The sequence below is a fragment of the Chiloscyllium plagiosum genome, chromosome 17, assembly GCF_004010195.1.
Source record: "Chiloscyllium plagiosum isolate BGI_BamShark_2017 chromosome 17, ASM401019v2, whole genome shotgun sequence".
NCBI classification, from domain to species: domain Eukaryota; kingdom Metazoa; phylum Chordata; class Chondrichthyes; order Orectolobiformes; family Hemiscylliidae; genus Chiloscyllium; species Chiloscyllium plagiosum.
In genome coordinates this window covers 20,021,728-20,041,329 of record NC_057726.1, presented here as the reverse complement: position 1 = coordinate 20,041,329, position 19,602 = coordinate 20,021,728, and the positions used below count along the sequence as shown (strand labels likewise).

The 19,602-nt window shown below is 40.5% G+C and overlaps 1 protein-coding gene across 1 annotated transcript in view; it reads left to right on the top strand.

The window, feature by feature from the left end:
• LOC122558260 (calcium-transporting ATPase type 2C member 2-like) overlaps positions 1-19,602 on the top strand; it is an 87,238-nt gene that overhangs the window by 6,083 nt on the left and 61,553 nt on the right. The window contains exons 2-7 of the mRNA XM_043706642.1: positions 9,521-9,634; positions 12,253-12,369; positions 15,320-15,409; positions 18,605-18,640; positions 18,733-18,794; positions 19,335-19,443. Of these exons, the coding sequence (XP_043562577.1) occupies positions 9,521-9,634; positions 12,253-12,369; positions 15,320-15,409; positions 18,605-18,640; positions 18,733-18,794; positions 19,335-19,443 (528 nt within the window). The remainder of the gene's footprint in view (positions 1-9,520; positions 9,635-12,252; positions 12,370-15,319; positions 15,410-18,604; positions 18,641-18,732; positions 18,795-19,334; positions 19,444-19,602) is intronic.

The following is a 19,602-nucleotide window of genomic DNA, read 5'->3' as shown; positions in this document are numbered from 1 at the left end:
TCAAGGAGGGAGCTCACCACTATCTTTTCAAGGGCAACTAGAGACGAGCAATAAATGTTGGCCAGCCAGTGACACCCACATTCCATGAGTGAATTAAAAAAAAGTGTTGCCAGCAACTTGAAGATTGAACTTTTTCCCAATTCTTCTATGCTGTCATCCACAGAGAGCAGACGGTCTACTTAATGTTCAACTGCTTTGTAGATTCTTACAGATCTGTTGGGCTTTGGTGCTGGTTCCATATCTGAGGACCAGCTTATTAGTTCTGTCAAAGGTAAAATGAATCCTTGTTTCACATAGGGTCAATTGCCATTTTTACCTTTAACAAGAGGGGTGAGGGATTTTTATGGAAGTAATCAGCAATGCTAGCTCTGTATCAGTAGGGAGATGCTGCTGTTGAGGTAAGGAAAACACTGCCTTTACTGAGGAAATATAATTATTTGTTTAGATCTCGCCACATGGCTGCAAATCAGAGTAAGGTTGTGTGACATTGTGTCACTTTCTGTCTTATTAGTATATTAAATGTAACCCCGAAACCACTTTTACAGCCCATTAAACAAATATATGGTGTGTAGTCCTGTTGTATTGCAGAAAATGTGGCTTGCATGTAACAAGCTTGCAAAGTCAGCAATATGATAATGATCATGTTATTTTGCTTGAGGGGTAGCTATTGGCCAAGGATGACGGCTTTTTTTATGTAGGAGTGTGTATCAAGTTTTTGAAAATAAGCTTTATTAACTTGTGCATGATGTTTGGTTTAAATGCTGTATTGTCCTTGAAGTTTATATTTTCCTTGTGTTGTGCCTTTACTTTAATGAAAGGCTGCTAATTAATTACGATACTGGTGAATACATTTGCTTCGATGAGTCCAAATATTCCCTATGCAAGACATCGTTACTATGTATTTACACTGCCTAATAAATGAGATAAAATGAAGTAACCTTTGAAAGAAATCTCAAAAGAGCAATTCCTCCCCCAGGAGGAATATTTTGCACCCTCAGGCAGGTATAGACAACAAATTTCATCACTGCCTCCAACTCTGCCTTCAGCCGAGAAAGGAAAAGAGTATCTGTTTGAGGGGCAGGATCTCAAAGCTAACACTAAGATATTGGCTTGCTAGGCAGCAGTCAAAATGCTTTAGAGACTTTAAAACCTATTATAGGCATCTCAAAGCACTGGATAGGTACCTGCAGTGGTGCCTTCATAAAACTGTCTAAATCCAGTGGCAAGGAATGGAATCCAACAGTAGCATTCTTTTAAAAGCCAACAAATCCACCATCAAGTCATGGATCATTCAAATTCATTCAAAACAAGCTCTGCCAGACAACAGAGTCCCAAAGAAACTGCTTAGTCACAGTGGAAGATGCCAGGAGGACAGATGGTATGCTTTTGGTATGTCATCCTTGAAGTAGTCAAGCACCTGCACCAGTTTGTGCAGAAGTGCTTTTGAGGCTTTGGAGAGATCATTTAAACCTCCCAGTAGCACCTCACGTACACAAGTCTCCAAGCACCATTTACCTCACACGTGGCAGATTCTGTAGATGGCACATGGACCTCGCAGCCTTCTGGGTGAAAGTGAGGACTGCAGATGCTGGAGAGTTAGAGTCGAAAAGTGTGGCACTTGAAAAGGAATTCCTCGGATGCTGCCTGACCTGCTGTGCTTTTCCAGCTCCACATTTTTCGACTTAGCAGCCTTCTCGGAATCTATTAAAACCAAGTGGAAACAAACCATCCTCTATCCTGAGGGACTGCCTTAGAAGGTACACAGCACATTGCCATGACGTCTTTGACAGCACTTTCCAAAACTGTGACCTCTACACCTCAGAGAACAGAGATGGCAATGACTGAGAACACCAACCTGCCATTTTCTCTCCAAGTCACACACACTTTCCTAACTTGGAACAATATCAGAGTTCACTTGCTGTTGCTTGTTCAAAATTCTGTAACTCCTTAATGGCACTGCGTGACTCACATCCAATGAATAAAAGAATATTTTTTCACTTTTCTTGAACATAATTGTAACCGTTGATATTACAGCAATTAATGCTGTGGTTCTGTTCGCCGAGCTGGAAGTTTTTGTTGCAAACGTTTCGTCCCCTGGCTAGGCGACATCAATGTTTGCAACAAAAACTTCCAGCTCGGCGAACAGAACCACAGCAACGAGCACCCGAGCTACAAATCTTCTCACAAACTTTGAACAGCAATTAATTTTGTAACTGTGATCAATGAGGGGAAGAAATTTATTTCTTTACGTGCTGAGGGCAGGGAAGACATTTCAAGGTTTTGAAAAACTTTTTGCGATCCCAAGGAAGAGAAATTCAGGACTTAAGGTATGAAGAGAAACTTCTGCACATATATGTTTGTCAAGGAGCGAGAGGGGAATGTGATACAAACCCTTAAAATGCTGCAATACATGCTTAAAGTAAGCATAGCATTCAGGGAAGCATAGAGCCCAGAATTAAATAAGACAATTATAGTGGTAAAGTTTAGAAGAGCATTGTAATTTGTAACTGTAGATTAAATTTGCTGTAAATGAAAAGGATCCTGTGACCTGTTTTTCAATCTGCCTGAAAATAAATTTTGGTCATTTGATTGGTAGAGATCAAAGGAAGGTTTATGTTGATGTGCTAAGAAGAAGGTTCAGGGTAGTTTTTAGATTATAAGACCATAAGAAATAGGAACAGGTGTAGGCGGTTTGGCCCATCAAGTCTGTACTACCATTCAATAGGATCATGGCTGATGCGGCATTTTTCAAATCCAGAATCAAGAATCCTATCTATCTCAGCCTTAAATATACACAAGGACTCTGCCCCCACAGCTCTCTGTGGCAAGGAGTTCCAAAGCCTCTCAACTCTCTGAAAGAAGACATTCTTCCTCATCTCAGTCTTACGTTGGCACCCCTTTATTCAGAGACTATGCCCTCTGGTCCCATGAGGGAAGCATCCTCACAGCATTTACTCTGTCAAGTCCCTGAAGAATCCTAGATGTTTTAATGAAATCACCTTTCCTTCTAAACCCTACTGAGTAGAGTTCCCAAACTGTTTAGCCTTTGTTCATAGGACAGTCCTTCCATACTGGGGAATCATCCTGGTGAACCTTCTCTGAACTGCTGCCAATGAAATGATATCTTTCCTTCAACAAAGAGATCAAAATTGCTCACCGTATTCTAGATGTAGTCTCACCTTGTAAAGTTTGTAGTAAGACTTACCAGCTCTTATACTCCAAGCCCTTTGAAATAAGGGCTGACATTCCATTAGCTTTCCTGATTACCTGTGTGCTAGCTTTCTGTGTTTCAAGCGCAAGTGCTCCCAAGTCCCTTTGTCTTGCAGATTTCTGCAATTTTTCTCCTTTTATGACTCCATATTCTTGGAAGCAGTCTTTGAGTTTACAAGGAATAGGCTGTGGAATCTCCTAAAATCCCAGCAAGCTGTTGTAGATATCAGTTTGTGAGCGGTTGTGCAATAAGCTGTCCACTCACTTCCAAGGTTTGGGACCCCAGATAGCTAATTAGCATTCCTACTTGAATGCAAAGTTAATGGAGTTTTACGTTCCTGTGCAAAAGATCTAGTTGCGATCGCCATTAAGACTGATAACTGTTTAAAACTATGATTGGACATCAGAGTTAATAGCTGAAAGAACGACACATCATAATTTAAATTTTTAAAACGTTTTTGACTTGACAGATAATGAAAAGAACTATTGACTAAACACTATTTTCTTTCTGTGGGCCATTTTGTACTGGAAATTAAAGAGAGGAATATTCCCCTGTTATATTTGTCCCAGATGGTATTCCCAAAGGAGATCATTTTGAGATCAGATTACAAATCTCCCTACAAATCAATGACTTTCTCAGACAGACAATAGTTCTATGTGATAATAAACAGATTAAAAAGGCTGCTTAGCTTTGGTTGAAGAGGCCTCTAGTTGAAGAGACACATGGTGCAGCCTTTGCTGGTTTTTGGGAGATCCCCCCAGGTATGACCAGGGGATTGAGTCATCATGAGAATAGACTTTATCACGATGGTGGATTCAAGAAACTCTCCAGAACTGTGAAAAGCAGGAAAACACTCAAAGGTACTATTCAGCAGAATGGTGAGACTGGAGCACATTGGAAGCTGAGACCAATTGTAAACTGATTACTGTATGGACAGTAATGTCATTGGGAATGCATTCCACAGCCTATTCCTTGTAAATTCAGAGACTGCTTCCAAGAATATGGAGTACGGGGAGTGCATTAACAATTTGAAAGAAATTCAAGCTGCTTGAATGGAGTTGATGGACAAAGACACTTTTTTTGGTGGGGGGAGGGACATGGACAGCTCTTCTTACCCATTTACCCCCAATCCTGGAAAGAGAATTTGTGACCAATCGGCAACTCAGAACAAGCCTGCCCTGAGCCATGACTTGTCGCAGACGGGGTAACTTAGTGAACAGAGGGAATGTCCCATTCTCTGAAGATATTGGTTATTCTGATTGGCTGTCACTTATAGCATCACCAGAGATCCATAGTGGGTTAAACCAAACTCAAAATTAACATTTAATTATGTAGTGACATGTTGTAGTCATGCTATTGATTTCAGCATCTGCTACCCTGCTACCAGTTATGGGTAGGTGTTATGGTGGTGGGCTGAGCACCCATTTTATTTTATGTGCTACCCCTGCTGAAAATGTGAGCCAAGTGAGGCCTGTATTACTCTATTGATTGAATCTACAATACTTTCAGAGAGGTCATCTCTTTCTCTGTTGCTGTCACCATATCTCACTCTCTGTCTGTCTCTTTCTGTCACTCTCTCCCTCTGTCACTCTTTATCCATCACACTTTATGGTTACAGATGTCAGTTAAAAATCCACCAGAAAGCGTCATCACTGTAAGTTGAGGGTGCCTAGAGGAGAACTTGAAACCTACACCACTATCACCAGAAAAGTGAATCAGCCTGCTACGACTGATCCAGCATACTCAGTCTAATTAATATATATGTGAGTTGTACCTGCCTAATCCAGCACTGTGTGGTCTGGCAGCCATACTACTCCTGTTTTTCGAAGATCACGCACTTTATAGTGCAGGAAGGAAGACATCTTGTCAGTTAAGCAATTTGACATGAATCAAACAGTCTTCTCATCATTGGTCACCTGAAAACACTTTTCCCAGCATTGAAGAGCCAAGAAGGAATTTAAACAAGCAGGAAATGAGATTTCCCAGCATTTAAAATAGAGTAACTGTTTGAAGTGTCATCAAAGAGACCAGCAAAGTGTAAACATGTGTCATTATCAATGCAGCCAACTATTGAATTATTGAAAAAAGAATAAGTATGCATCCATCATTACAGGTGCCGTGTGAGTCTTTAATATTGGGTCATATGACTGAAAGATCTGATCCTATTGCTGTTTTAAGTTTTTATCTGGCAGTGAAAGGGAGAACATTATGACTGTCTGTAAAACAGTAAGGGAACAAAAGAGCAGTAACTTACATAGCACACTCCTGCATTGGTTTAGGCTTTGTCACAATGCAGGAATGATTATTTCTGGTGAGATGTTAATTGCCCAAATATAATTATTACACAAAGACCTTGACTGGCAGCATGAGTGTGAATGATCGTAAGGATGGCTGAAGAAGGTTAAGAACAGACTTGGCATTAGATTACACTGTGTGGTGGGAAAAGAAGACCAGTGCTGAAACAGTTGCCAACCATGTCCAAGAAATTGTGTAGTTAGTTGGCACTAAGTTATCCTCAGAGCTGGTAAACAATGCCAATAAACTGCTATGTAGTGGAAATGGATGGTTTGCAAATCCTTAGCAACAGAGCTAAGGAGGTGCCAAATGTTGTGGAAGAGCCAAAGACAGAGTTATTGTTTTTAGTTCATAGAAAACCTCCCTTTTTCCTCAACCAAGAATTCTCCTCCACAATGGTTGACAGGATTCTAAACTGTGTCTAACTCATTTCCTGCACTTCTGCCATCATCTTATCTCCTCCCTCCCAGAACACCGATAGTGCGCCCCTTGTCCTAACTTTCCATCACTAGTCTCCACATTTCAAAGGCTCATCCTCCATCATTCCCATTGCCTCAAGCAGGATGCCACAACTAATCACATCTTTCCCACTTCTCCACTGTCAGCATTCCGCAGGGACCACCTTCTGGCCCACTTCTCCAGTACTTTGAATATTTCCTCATGCCCCCATGGTAACTTCCCATGCAATCCCAAAAGGCGTATCTGTAGTCCATTCACCTCCTCCCTCTTTAATGTCTAAGGCCCCAAACACACCTTCCAGGTGAAGCAGAATTTTATGCATACAACTTTCAACCTAGTCTTCTAGTTTTGGGATAAGAGGTAGCAGCTTGAAAACAAGAGTTGAAGAGAAATTACTTTTGTCAAAGGCAGCCATGATATGGAGGTAACGATGTTGGACTGGGGTGGACAGAGTCAGAAGTCACGCATCATGAGGTTATACTCCAACAGGTTTATTTGAAATCGCAGGCTTTCAGAGGATTCTTCATCTGGCAAAGTGGAGAGAGGCGCATAGGCACAGAATATATAGGCAGAGAGATAATGGCAAGATAGTTCTAGATAATTAAGAATAATTAATTACTTCACCTGATGAAGGGGCAGTGCTTCGAAAGCTTGTGATCTCAAATAAACCTGTTGGACTATGCCTGGTGTCATGTGACTTCTGACTTTCTCTCAAAGGATCGTGAAGCTATGGATTCGCTACCCCAGAGTGCAGTAGGTGCTAGAACATGGAATAAATTTAAGGAGATATACAGATTTTGAATTAGCAATGGCTGAAGGGATTATGAAGAGTGATAGGAAAGTGGAGTTGAGGCTGTAATGAGATCAGTCATGATCAGTTGTTGGAGCAGACTCGAGGGTCGGAACTGCCTCCTCCTGTTCCTAGTTTTTATGTTGTGTTCCACATTTGCTGCTCACAATGTGGTCTCCTTCACATTGGCAAGACCAAAGGCAGACTGGGTGACCCCTTTGTGCAACACCTTCACTCTGTCTGAAGGAAAAACCCCAACCTTCCAGTTGCTTACCATTTTAATTAACCTCCTCGCTGTTCCAATGAAGCTCAGCACAAGGCAGAAGAAAAATATCTCACTCTCTGCTTAGGTACTTTATGCCTTCTGGGATTCAATATTGAGTTCCACAACTCCTCTGCACTCCATTTTGCTTGCATCTTCCCCCCAGGAGCGCCCTGTGTGCCTTGCCAACTTTGCCGTAGCAGGTCATAGAGTCATAGAGTCATAGAGATGTACAGCATGGAAACTGACCCTCGGTCCAACCCGTCCATGCCAACCAGATATCCCAACCCAATCTAGTCCCACCTGCCAGCACCCGGTCCATATCCCTCCAAACCCTTCCTATTCATATACCCATCCAAATGCCTCTTAAATGTTGCAATTGTACCAGCCTCCACCACATCCTCTGGCAGCTCAATCAATACATGTACCACCCTCTGAGTGAAAAAGTTGCCCCTTAGGTCTCTTTTATATCTTTCCCCTCTCACCCTAAACATATGCCGTCTAGTTCTGGACTCCCCGACCTCAGGGAAAAGACTTTGCCTATTTATCCTATCCATGCCCCTCATAACTTTGTAAACCTCTATAAGGTCACCTTTCAGCCTCCGACACTCCAGGGAAAACACCCCAAGCCTGTTCAGCCTCTCCCTGTACCTCAAATCCTCCAACCCTGGCAACATCCTTGTAAATCTTTTCTGAACCCTTTCAAATTTCACAACGTCTTTCCAATAGGAAGGAGACCAGAATTGCACGCAATATTCCAACAGTGGCCTAACCAATGTCCTGGACAGCCGCAACATGACCTCCCAACTCCTGTACTCAATACCCTGACCAATAAAGGAAAGCATACCAAACGCCTTCTTCACTATAGGCTTGAATGTAATTTAAGCAATATCTGGTAGGAAAATTTGCAAACAATATCTCCATTGAAAATAGACCTTCAAGTCAAATATCAATGCTTAAACGTATCCATTTACACCTATTTTACATATCTCTCCTTTACCACCATTATCGCTGCCTTTTGTTTCTTTTTCGCTCTGAGCACCCTCACCAGCTGTTCCAATTGTTCCTCCACCCCATTTGACACTAACATAAACACCATTATTTTCCACTCCTTTCCGTTCTGAAGAAGAGTCAGATTGGTTCAGAATGTTAACTCGGTTTCTCTCACTACAGATGCCAGATCTACTGAGTTTCTCCAGCACTGTCTACTCTTATTTCAGATTGTTCTTGGTTGTTATAATTGTAGTATTGAGTACAGGAGTTGGAAGGTCATGTTGCGGCTGTACAGGACATTGGTTAGGCCGCTGTTGGGATATTGCGTTATCTCATTTCTGAAGGCTTCCCATTTTCCAGCTGTCCCTTTACTTGCGAACATCTGCCTCCAATCAGCTTTCGACAGTTCTTGCCTAATACCGTCAAAAATTGGCCTTTCTCCAATTTAGAACTTCAACTTTTAGATCTGGTCTATCCTTTTCCATCACTATTTTAAAACAAATAGAATTATGGTCACTGGCCCCAAAGTGCTCCCCCACTGACACCTCAGTCACCTGCCCTGCCTTATTTCCCAAGAGTAGGTCAAGTTTTGCACCTTCTCTAGTAGGTACATCCACATACTGAATCAGAAAATTGTCTTGTACGCATTTAACAAATTCCTCTCCATCTAAACCTTTAACACTATGGCAGTCCTAGCCTATGTTTGGAAAGTTAAAATCCCCTACCATAACCACCCTATTATTCTTACAGATAGCTGAGATCTCCTTACAAGTTTGTTTCTCAATTTCCCTCTGACTATTAGGGGGCTTATAATACAATCCCAATAAGGTGATCATCCCTTTCTTATTTCTCAGTTCCACCCAAATAACTTCCTTGGATGTATTTCCGGGAATATCCTCCCTCAGCACAGCTATAATGCTATCCCTTATCAAAAATGCCAATCCCCCTCCTCTCTTGCCTCCCTTTCTATCCTTCCTGTGGCATTTGTATCCTGGGAAAGTGGCCATGTCTGTGTACATGATACAAGAGAAATCCATCAAAGAAAGGCAAAGATGCGTTGGACCAACCAAGCTGCAAGATTGTTTCAAGATGATAGACAATGAGAGTGGTCACCAGCACTCTGCAATTATGTGTACACGTGCAGTAACCCCCATGGTGGAATAGCTCATCAAGGATTATCATCAAAAATCGCAACAAGGGAAATACTTTTGTGCAAGTCTGTGAGGGGTAAAAGAAGAAGGGGCATGTTAGAGAAAGGAATTGTAAAAAAACTCCCATGCTGACCCTGCTCGGTGGATAGGGCGGGTACAATCTGTATAAAGAAATTTGCAATATCCTCTCTCTTTAATACAAACTCTTGTACAGACCAATTAAGCAGTGTGACGAGGACATAAATTGGTTCAACGCTCATAACTTGATCACTATATATATAGAGTAGGCAAAAACATGGTGGAGCTATAAATTATTTGACATATACATTAATCATAATTGAATTTTTCTCATTCAACAGGAGAATGGGGAGCTCCAGGAACTAAAAGTTAATAGCAAAAAAGAACCAATTGTGCCTGTATCTTCCAAGGAAGCTAGCACACGGTACCTGGATGAGCTAGTAAGCGATCTTCAGGTGAGAATATATTTTGATGTAACTAAGAATGCATGACATTTAGTTGTTCTGAAGGAATAGTATTGTTACCTGGTTGAAATGTTATGTGAACAATTTGCCAAAGGCACTTTTATTATGTAAATTTGTTGCTTGTGTGTTCACATTCCTTATTTCAAATTGGAAACTCAAGGTTGAGATGGTTGCTATGGATACATTTATGCATTGATATTTGACTTGAAGGTCTATTTTCAATGGAGATATTGTTTGCAAATTTTCCTACCAGAAATTGCTTAAATTACATGCAAGCCTATATTGCATAGACCAAAATGGTCTTCTGGTTTCAATAACATTTAATGCATGACCTGCCAAAGCCTGTCTTGCTTTCACTGACAACTGGTTCCTCCTCTAAAGGTGAAAATCACATGTCACAGGTGGAAGATATTGCACATGGATAATGTAGTAAGCAGTAGAGAAAAGCCATACCTTATGGCTCCAAAAGAACTACTTATCCTTCATTTTATTTTTGGCAATTAAACACTGGTGGCAGCTGCTATTTGAGATGTTGGAACAGCTAAGGATAATGTAGAGGAGCATCTACCCTTCTCAACCAAGACCAGTTTTCGCAAGGAAGTGCACATCAGGAATTAAGACTCATGTTTGCATATTGTTGGAATACTTGTGTAACACATTGACAATAGGCCAAGAGGCTTTTAATGCAGATTTTATCTTGGTGGTTTCCATAACACCAGCAGAAGTCAGGTACACGATTTGGAGGAAGGGTCACCAGACCTGAAACATTAACTCTGATTTCTCTTCACAGGTGCTGCCTGGCTTGCTGAGCTTTTCAGGAACTTCTGTTTTTGTACATGATTGTGCAACCTGAAATAGTTTTCCATTTTTCAGGAGCTACCCAGTACAGTTTCTATTTCAATGTTACTCCTACCATTCTAAAGTGAGAGGAAAGCTGGTACTTTAAAAAACACAGTTAAATAACAAGGCACTTGAAGCAAAAAATTAAATTTCTGTTTAAATTAATCTTGTATATATGTAATATTTTGGTTGCATCAGATTTATGCCATAAATGCTTTCTCTGTTTCTGTTATGAATGCTTCCTTGGTGCTTCTTTCCGTATAGACTGTGTTAATGATTCTGAAATTGGTTGCTTTCAGCATCTAGTATATCCACATTGTTGTCTTTTCATTATATAACAGATGGATGGTTTGACTTGTTCTTTAGCCATTTAAGCAAAACCCAATTTCCCTATAATTATATTCAATTATAGTGATGCTTTATTTTCATTCATTCAAAGTGTCACTTACATGATCAGCATTTATTGCCAATTCATAACTGCCTCTGAAGGTGCTGGTGAGCTGCTGACTTGAGCTAATGCTGTCTGAGCAATAAGACAGGGAGGGCCTTACAGGATTTTGACCACTGATAATGAAAGAATGATGGTATGTTTCCAAATCAGGATGGTGTGTGACTTTGGGGTAATAGTTTCCCCATGTGCCTGCTGCCCTTGATCTTTCTTGATAATACAGGTTGTGAGTCTGGAGATGTTGGTGACTTGCTGCAGAGCAACTTGTAGATGATGTACACTGAAGACTCTGAGCTCATGGTGGGATGAGTGAATGTTGGAATGAACTGATGCTTAAGGTGGCAATCAAGCAAGTTGCTTTGTCCTGGATACTGTTGAGCTCCTTATGATGGGATTAAACTTGTACAGACAATTGAAGATTATTCTGTACCACTTCTGCATTGTAGATGGTGGAATGGCTTTGGAAAATATCTAACCTCTGACTTGGCTCTTGTAGTCACATTTATATCCTGGTTCAGTTGTTTTTCTGGTCAGTGGTGATGACCAAGATGCTGATGGTTAATTCAACCAGCTAGTACAATGGAAAGGTGGTTAGACTTTGTTTGTTGGTGTTGGTCATTGATAGCACCTTGTAGAATGAATGTTATTTGTGACTTATCAGCTGAATGGAATTGGAATGTTGCTGCAGACCAGCAGTGTTTGTTTCCTTATCTGAGGAGTTGTGAATGTCACTGAACACTGTGCAAACATCAGTGAGTATTCACACTTCTGACTTTTATAGATAGAAGGATGAAGCAACTGAAAATAGCTGTGCCTGGGATACTGGCCTGAGGATCAGGTTCTTCTGGTGCTGTAGTGGTGTTCCCTACCTTGAGAAGCAGCTGCAGCAATGTCCTAGGGTTTAGATAATTCCTGTACAACTACCTCAGCAATCTTCCTTTGTGTTTGGCATAACATCAACCAGTAGAAAGATTGCCCCGATGCTTTTTGGCTTCAATGTTTCTAGCGTCTCCTTAATGCTTCATGATTTGGAGATGCCGGTGTTGGACTGTGGTGTACAAAATTAAAAATCACACAACAAGTTGGACCATAACCTGGTGTTGTGTGATTTTTAACTTAATGCTTCAGTCAGTCAAATGTTGAAAGTGACTCTATCAAAAGGTCAGAATAAAACACAAAAGAAATTGCTAAAAGGAACATTTTGTTTTAAACAGCCAAATTCAGAAAGATGCACAGAATGTAATTTTAATGAAGTACCTTTACTTTTGGGGAGGGTCGTGTCATTGGTGATTTTAAAATGAATCCTTGGTTTTAATGTTAGGCTGACTTACAGAATGGCCTCACAGCAGTCCATGTGCAGGAACGTCGCCTCCTGTATGGATGGAATGATTTTGAAGTGGCTCAACCAGAACCAATTTGGAAAAAGTACCTCGGCCAGGTAATGCTTAGCATGTATGTGAATGTCGTGTAAATTCTGAAATGGTAATACAGATGCAACAAAATCAAGAAAGCAAGTTTACTTTATGGTCTACAGCTTTGATCTTGAGTTCATTGTAACTCCCCCTTAAACAGTTAGATATTGCAAAATGCAGTTTGACATTTTTCAGATTCTTAGGGCAGCTCTTTAATGACCAAGAGAGGGTGGGTTTGGGTTTGGGTTTAAACTCTCAAAGTGCCTGTGGGTCAGGAATCCGACATGATTCCTCTCACTTCCAGGTTTGACTGTGTAGCGTTTGGAGGCAAGCAGGAAACCACCACGGTGATATTGAGTAAGTACACTGAATGTGAAAATTGTCAAGCAGTTATGGATTTAACCCAAGATTCTGGCTTTGATTGCCAGCAAACAGGTTTTCAAACTGTGTGGAGATTGCTAGAGTTCACCAGGTGAGAAGAAAGCAGCAAGACATTGCTCAATGAAAATAAGAAGCTTAAAAGCCTTTAACTGGTGAAAATGTATGGCCAGGGGTCAGCCCACACTAAACGTTTGTGCTGTCATTCCTTATGTTTAGAGCCTGATACACTATTTCACGAGTGATTTCCAATTTTGGAAAGTCATTTCACCTATTTTGAATTTCAAAACTGTCAATCTTTGCTGGAGAATATCCAAAGCATGGGCCTCTAATAAGGAATTGCAGCAGCAGCGATACTAGCAGCAACCCATATTCATATATTGCTCACAGGACAGAGGAGGTGGACTCAGGGCTCCAGCTTGTCGGAAGAGATACTCCCAGCACAGATTACATGGACTCAGGATCAGATTCCTCAACATGACTGAGCAATGGGGCCTCAGGAGACTACGGCTTTCATGGCTGTTTGATGCTGGTATCTGCAGCTTCTCCGAACAAAGAAAATGGATAATAGGTTAAGAATTGGGATATTGGGCAGAGAAAAGCATAAGCAAAGAGGTATTTCTTAAGAAGGTCCTTGAAAAAAGAGGCAGAGGTGCTCAAGAAGGTAATTTGAAAGCATAGTGTCTGGATGGCTGAAGGATGGCTGTCAATGCACTTGGACGAAACAAGATGCTAACGTGGAGTTCATGGCGATTTGCTGTAAGGCCGGTAAGGGTACAAAGAAAAGGGAGTGATAAGACCCTCAACAGACCAAGGTGAAAGTCTAGTCGGGGAGTATTGCAACCATCACTTGTGGAGGAACCAAAGTTATGAATCACAGTATTAGAAACTGTTGGGCTGAGGTGGAATATGTTGTAACAGTAAAACAAAGGCAGTCTTAGACATTGGAGAGAAAATAAAGTCAGCTTTAGCAATTTGGATACCAAAGTTGAAACAATCTGGTTCAGTCAGAGACAGTGGTCAGGGTGGGAATGCAGTCAGTGTGGAGTACAAAATTTATAGCTGACTAAAAGCATGGCTTTGATTTTCCCACTGTCTGATTGAAGAAAATTGTAATTCATTGTGAATGTTGCACAATAAATCTGGCAGCTCATAAGTAGTGGAATTGTTAAGATGGTGATGAGGTATAATGCATAATCAGAATGCAGGTGGGAGATGAATTCTGGAGCAGGACATTTGGATTTTGAGATAGAATCCTGATGTCAGGTCAAATAGAATCATGATTGTGCACTGGGTGGGAAACGATCACTCAGCAGTGACTTTTCCTTGAATTAGTCACCATCAATTTTCACACCTGCCCACCATTGGTGAGGATGGGGTGCTGGGTGGAAACTCAGTCCCATATCCTTGTATGATTTTGGCAAAGGCTCCACAGGTGATGGGGGGGCAGGAAGGGACCAAAGGGAGTTCCTTGGGGAACTCCAGGATGCCAAGAGCTACAACTGCTTGAAATGATCTGGTAGACAAGCAGGAGGCTGGAAGAATGCAGCAAGCCAGGCAGCATCAGGAAGTGGAGAAGTTAACATTTCGGGCGTAACCCTTCTTCATGAGTTCTGAAGAAGAGTACATCTGAAACATTGACTTCTCCGCCTCCTGAAGCTGCCTGGCTTGCTGTGTTCTTCCAGCCCCCTGCTTGTCTACTTTAGATTCCAGCATCTGCAGGTTTTTTTTGTCTGTGAAGTTATCTGGTTGCATCCTAAGTGGAATCAAATGAGAGTTTAAATGGGATAGGGATAAGTCTGACAATATTAATCCCTTGCAGTTATGCTCAAGAGGAAATGTTGGTGTGACAGAGATATTTGGGTTCATTTGGGGTTGTTGCTAATAAGATTTTTATTCCTTCGAAAGCTAAGCAGTTTTTGATTATTGAGTTTTTTTTACTTTTTATGCAAATAATGTCTAGCCAGGAGAACCACTGCTTTAAAATATCTGTATTTCCAACAAAAATGCAGTTGGTCAGCAATTGGTAACCTTCATGGATGAATCAAATTTTTTAGAGTTGTGTAAATTTGTTGCTACAAAACGTAGGAAAGGTATTATGTCGAGATATAAGTTAATCAACTTTAAGCACTATTTGTCATGTGTTAAATAATCTGTTAACTGATGTGTTTGTGTACTTTGGTAAGCACAGTTATAAAGACATCGGACAATATCAGTTATTGAAGCTTATTCCTCCTTGTACTGTTAACATTTGTCTGTTTAACTAAGATTTCAATCCTATTTCAAATGTCCTTGGCCCTTTGAAGCAATATTATACAATGCATTTTCCTCTCTTAAGTCATGAAGTTTTGCTTATCTAATATGGTCATGAATGCTTTGTTCATTAAAGTATGTGTCACAAGATAAAGTGGAAGCTTAGTGTATAAAAAAACAAACATTTTGATGTCAACTTTTACAGCTGCATTAATCCCATCCAGACACGTAATTGTTTTACATGAATAATTATACATCAAATGGTGACAAGTTTATTCAAGTCTTAGATTTATTTTGATACATCCTATATTCAGTACAATTGCTAATTTTTGTTTTCAATCCTAGTTCAAGAATCCCCTTATTCTGTTGCTTTTGGCCTCAGCTGTTATTAGTCTCATCACGAAAGAGATTGAAGATGCAGTGAGCATAACATTGGTATGTATAAATGTTCACATAGTCCATTCTGTTAGTGAATATGATCTGGCAAATAATTTTGACTTTGTATTTGTTGAGGGAAGGAAATGAGTTGCCAGTTTTCTACGGAAAGGATATCAGATAAATTTATAAATTGGGATTTAAAAGCAAGTGGAAGCTTCCTTCTGAAAAAGGAAAATTCTGAGAAGTGGTTAAAATGTTAATGAGCTAGATATTGAAGTTATTTCTCCAAGGTGAAAATGCTCCATGAATTGCTGATCTAATTTAGCAATTGATAAAGATGTTAGCCTCTGATAATTGGCATTTAGCAGGGCTTCCTCTTCCCCATCAGTTTTTAGAATTAGAAAACAAAATAAGGACAGAACTTTAAAAACAGATTTTTAAGCAGAAAGCTGTTGATGCAGAATTTTATCAGGATCCAAAAAATTAGAATACAGGCCCGAGTGAGAAAACACAGACCAAACTTATTTGCTTTTAAAGAACAGGAAGTCTGAAAGTATTTTTTTTTTCAAATGCAGTGAGTTCTTGTGATCTGGAATTTGCAGACTGAGGAGGTAGTGGAAGCAGGATATATCATAACTTCCAAATGGAAATTACATAAATTTTTCAAGAAGAAACATTTACAGAGTTGCGGGGAGAGGGCAGGGAGTTGGGAGTAAGTGATAACTGTGCCAAAAATCTGGTATTGACACAATGGGCCAATTGTCCTCTTTCTGTGTTTTATTAGTATATGAACCGATGTGGTGACCATCTGATGTGGGGAAGCATAGTACATTCACTAGTTTGTATTTTTACATAGAACCATGTTATGCAGATTGAATTAAGTGAGTTTGATGAGACATATTGCTCTTGTGTTTGCTCGTATCCTGAGAAATAAAGCAATTCATTGTTTCAATTCTGGCCTCACCTCATTAGTGTGTAAATGGTCTGTCTATTGAGAGCTTGAGTGTCACATTTGAGAAGGGCTAATACAAAAAGGTTCTATGACCAGTTCCTATATTAAGATAGTACATTGTAACATCTGCTGGCTCACACTTCATCATAAATAGATATTGGTCTGTGTGAGTCAACTTTGCAATGTAAATAAGAGCAGATCTACTTACAGGAGTGATTGTCCCAGAAATGCTGGAAAAGTACAGTTCATACATCATCATGTATACTGGAGAAGAAATGAGAAGTTAATATTTCAGGGATAAATCTGTCTGCAGGTTACATACCAAATGTTTGGACTAACCAAGTTGCTCCCAATACTCATGTCAATTTAGAATTCCTTTGGAACTGATTTCCATGCGGGTGAAAATCCATCGAGGCCATTCTGTATACAATGTGACATTTTCAGCTGTGTGACAAGTTGAATATCAACTTAATTTAGCCAGAGCAATTTTTTTTAAGGATGTACTCGTTTACAGAAGTAGAAAATATATACAAAGGAATAAATATACTAAAAAGAAACAGGAGAAAGGTCGAGTTGCTACTTGGTCACTACCTTTTACAGTTTATTGCAATGTAATTACGTTTTTGGAGATAAATCATTTCAGTGATAGTATAGGAGCTGAAATTGTAAAATAAACCATTTGGTTTTATTGTTGCAGGCATTACCTTTGTTTTCCATCCCTAAATTATTCTAAGAAAGTATTCTAAGAAAGTAAGAAAGTGGGCGGCACGGTGGCACAGTGGTTAGCACTGCTGCCTCACAGCGCCTGAGACCCGGGTTCAATTCCCGCCTCAGGCGACTGACTGTGTGGAGTTTGCACGTTCTCCCCGTGACTGCGTGGGTTTCCTCCGGGTGCTCCGGTTTCCTCCCACAGTCCAAAAGATGTGCAGGGTCAGGTGAATTGGCCATGCTAAATTGCCCGTAGTGTTAGGTAAGGGGTAAATGTAGGGGTATGGGTGGGTTTCGCTTCGGCGGGTCGGTGTGGACTTGTTGGGCCGAAGGGCCTGTTTCTACACTGTAATGTAATCTAATCTAATCTATTTCGAACTTTTGCAATTTGTAAATTAAATGTGATATCTACATATTTTACATTTTCTTTAAGATGCCAGTTTTGTAGTATGTGTTTTACTGTCTGTTTCTTTTCTTCTGTTCAAGTCTTTTGTTTATGAACATTGTGGTGGAATTATGTTAGTATATTCTTATGTGTGCATACAAATAGTGTATCATTTGTCTCTCAAGAAATGCATTAAAATCCAGTCAAAGCTTCCCTCCGGATCTTATTGAAACAAAAAGTAATTGGTAAAAGCGACGCAAGTAACATTTTCACAAAGTGAGTGGTTAAGTCTGGAATGTGTTGTCTCTGGCACTTGAGAAAACAAAGATTTCTTTCTTGAAGGGATGGGGGTAGCACTGAGGAGGAGTTCCATTGAAAACCAATTCACTTCAGAAATAGCTGCTCCCTCCTCTTTCGTTGGCAGGTTTTGGCAGCCTCAGCATTGCAATGTGTCAGCCTGATCTAAATATTTACCTGAAGCAATTTATTTCTCTAAACTTGTGGGAAAATAGCAACACGCGCTTATGATTTGGGTTGTGGTCTTTTTCTTTTCCTTAGCTTCCTCCTTTGCCAATGTCTCAGCATCATCGAAGAGGGCATCAGTAACATGAAGAAGCAAATGAAGAAGGTTCTTAGCAGATTGTGTACCTCCACTGGGCTAACTCAGCATTATTCAGCTGTCACCTGTCTGACTGATGATTTTTAAGTGTTGGAGGCTGAGCGGTGACGTTAGAGATGTTTATAAAATTGTGAGGGTCATGGATAGGGTGAATAGCCAAGGTGTTTTCCCCAGGGTAGGGCAGTCCAAAACTAGAAAGCATAGGTTTAAGGTGAGAGGGGAAAGTTTCAAAAGAAACCCAAGGGGCAACTTTTTCATGCAGAGGGTGGTGTGTGTATGGAATGAGCTGCCAGAGGAAGTGGTGGAGGCTGGTGCAATTACAACATTTAAAAGGCATCTGGATGGGTATATGAATAGGAAGGGTTTAAAGGGTTAAGGGCCAAATGCTGGCAAATGGGACTAGATTAATTTAGGCTATCTTGTTGGCATAGACAAGTTGGACCGAAGGGCCTGCTTGCATTCTGTACAAATCAATGAATCCATGACTCTATAACCACCACGTTGAAAAAAGAAATTGTTTTATTATCATTTGAGAAACAGGAAGTATTTTGTGTACAACTCAGTAACTTAATTTCATTCATTTTATAGGCTATAATAATCGTTGTCACAGTTGCTTTTGTGCAGGTAAGCTATTTTTGCTGTAAGTTCAGTAGAAACTTTTGTAAAATCAATTACTTTAAAATTTTGTGTTGTCTAGTGACTGTTTATTTTCTCAGGAGTATCGATCTGAGAAGTCTCTGCAAGAGCTAGGCAAACTGATACCTCCAGAATGTAACTGGTACGTACCACTGTACCTTCGAATATTTCATGAATATTTCACACAGAGAGTGGTACGTGTATGGAGTGAGCTGTCAGAGGAAGTAGTGGAGGCTGGTACAATTGTAACATTTAAGAGACATTTGGATGGGGATATGAATAGGAAGGGTTTGGAGGGATATGGGCTGGGTGCTGGTAGGTGGGACTAGATTGGGTTGGGATATCTGGTCGCATGGGCGGGTTGGACCAAAGGGTCTGTTTCCATGCTGTACATCTCTATGACTGTATGTGGGAGCAATCCTCCCTCTGACACAGAGGACGGGACATTTCTAGGAGCTGCCAGAATGTAACTCTGTAACTCCATTAAATCATGGCTGTAACTCCATGCGACTGTGTAAATTGTGTTTCCGATGCACTTCTGGCCACAAGCCAGAACCAGATGCATCAAAGTTGTTGATGATAATCTTTCAAAAGAATGGTAATCAAAAGCAATTTGTTTTTATGGTGTTTATGCCTTTATAGCTCAAAGAATGACGTTAGTCTGTCTGTCTCCCATTTTCAGTATTCGTGAAGGTAAGCTGGAGCATTTGCTAGCAAAGGAGCTTGTACTGGGTGACACTGTGTGCATTTCAGTCGGTGATCGAGTCCCAGCAGATGTTCGACTCTTTGAGGTTCGTCTTCTTTCATGTTTTTAACACTCGAGATAATGATAAAGTTACCATAGTGCCACTTGCTCATTAGAAAGAGACAACTGGTAGTAAGATAAACCTGAGACCCACCAAACCACAGGTGAAGAGCAAGGCTGAGAAAGCAGGACCTTTGCAGTGATT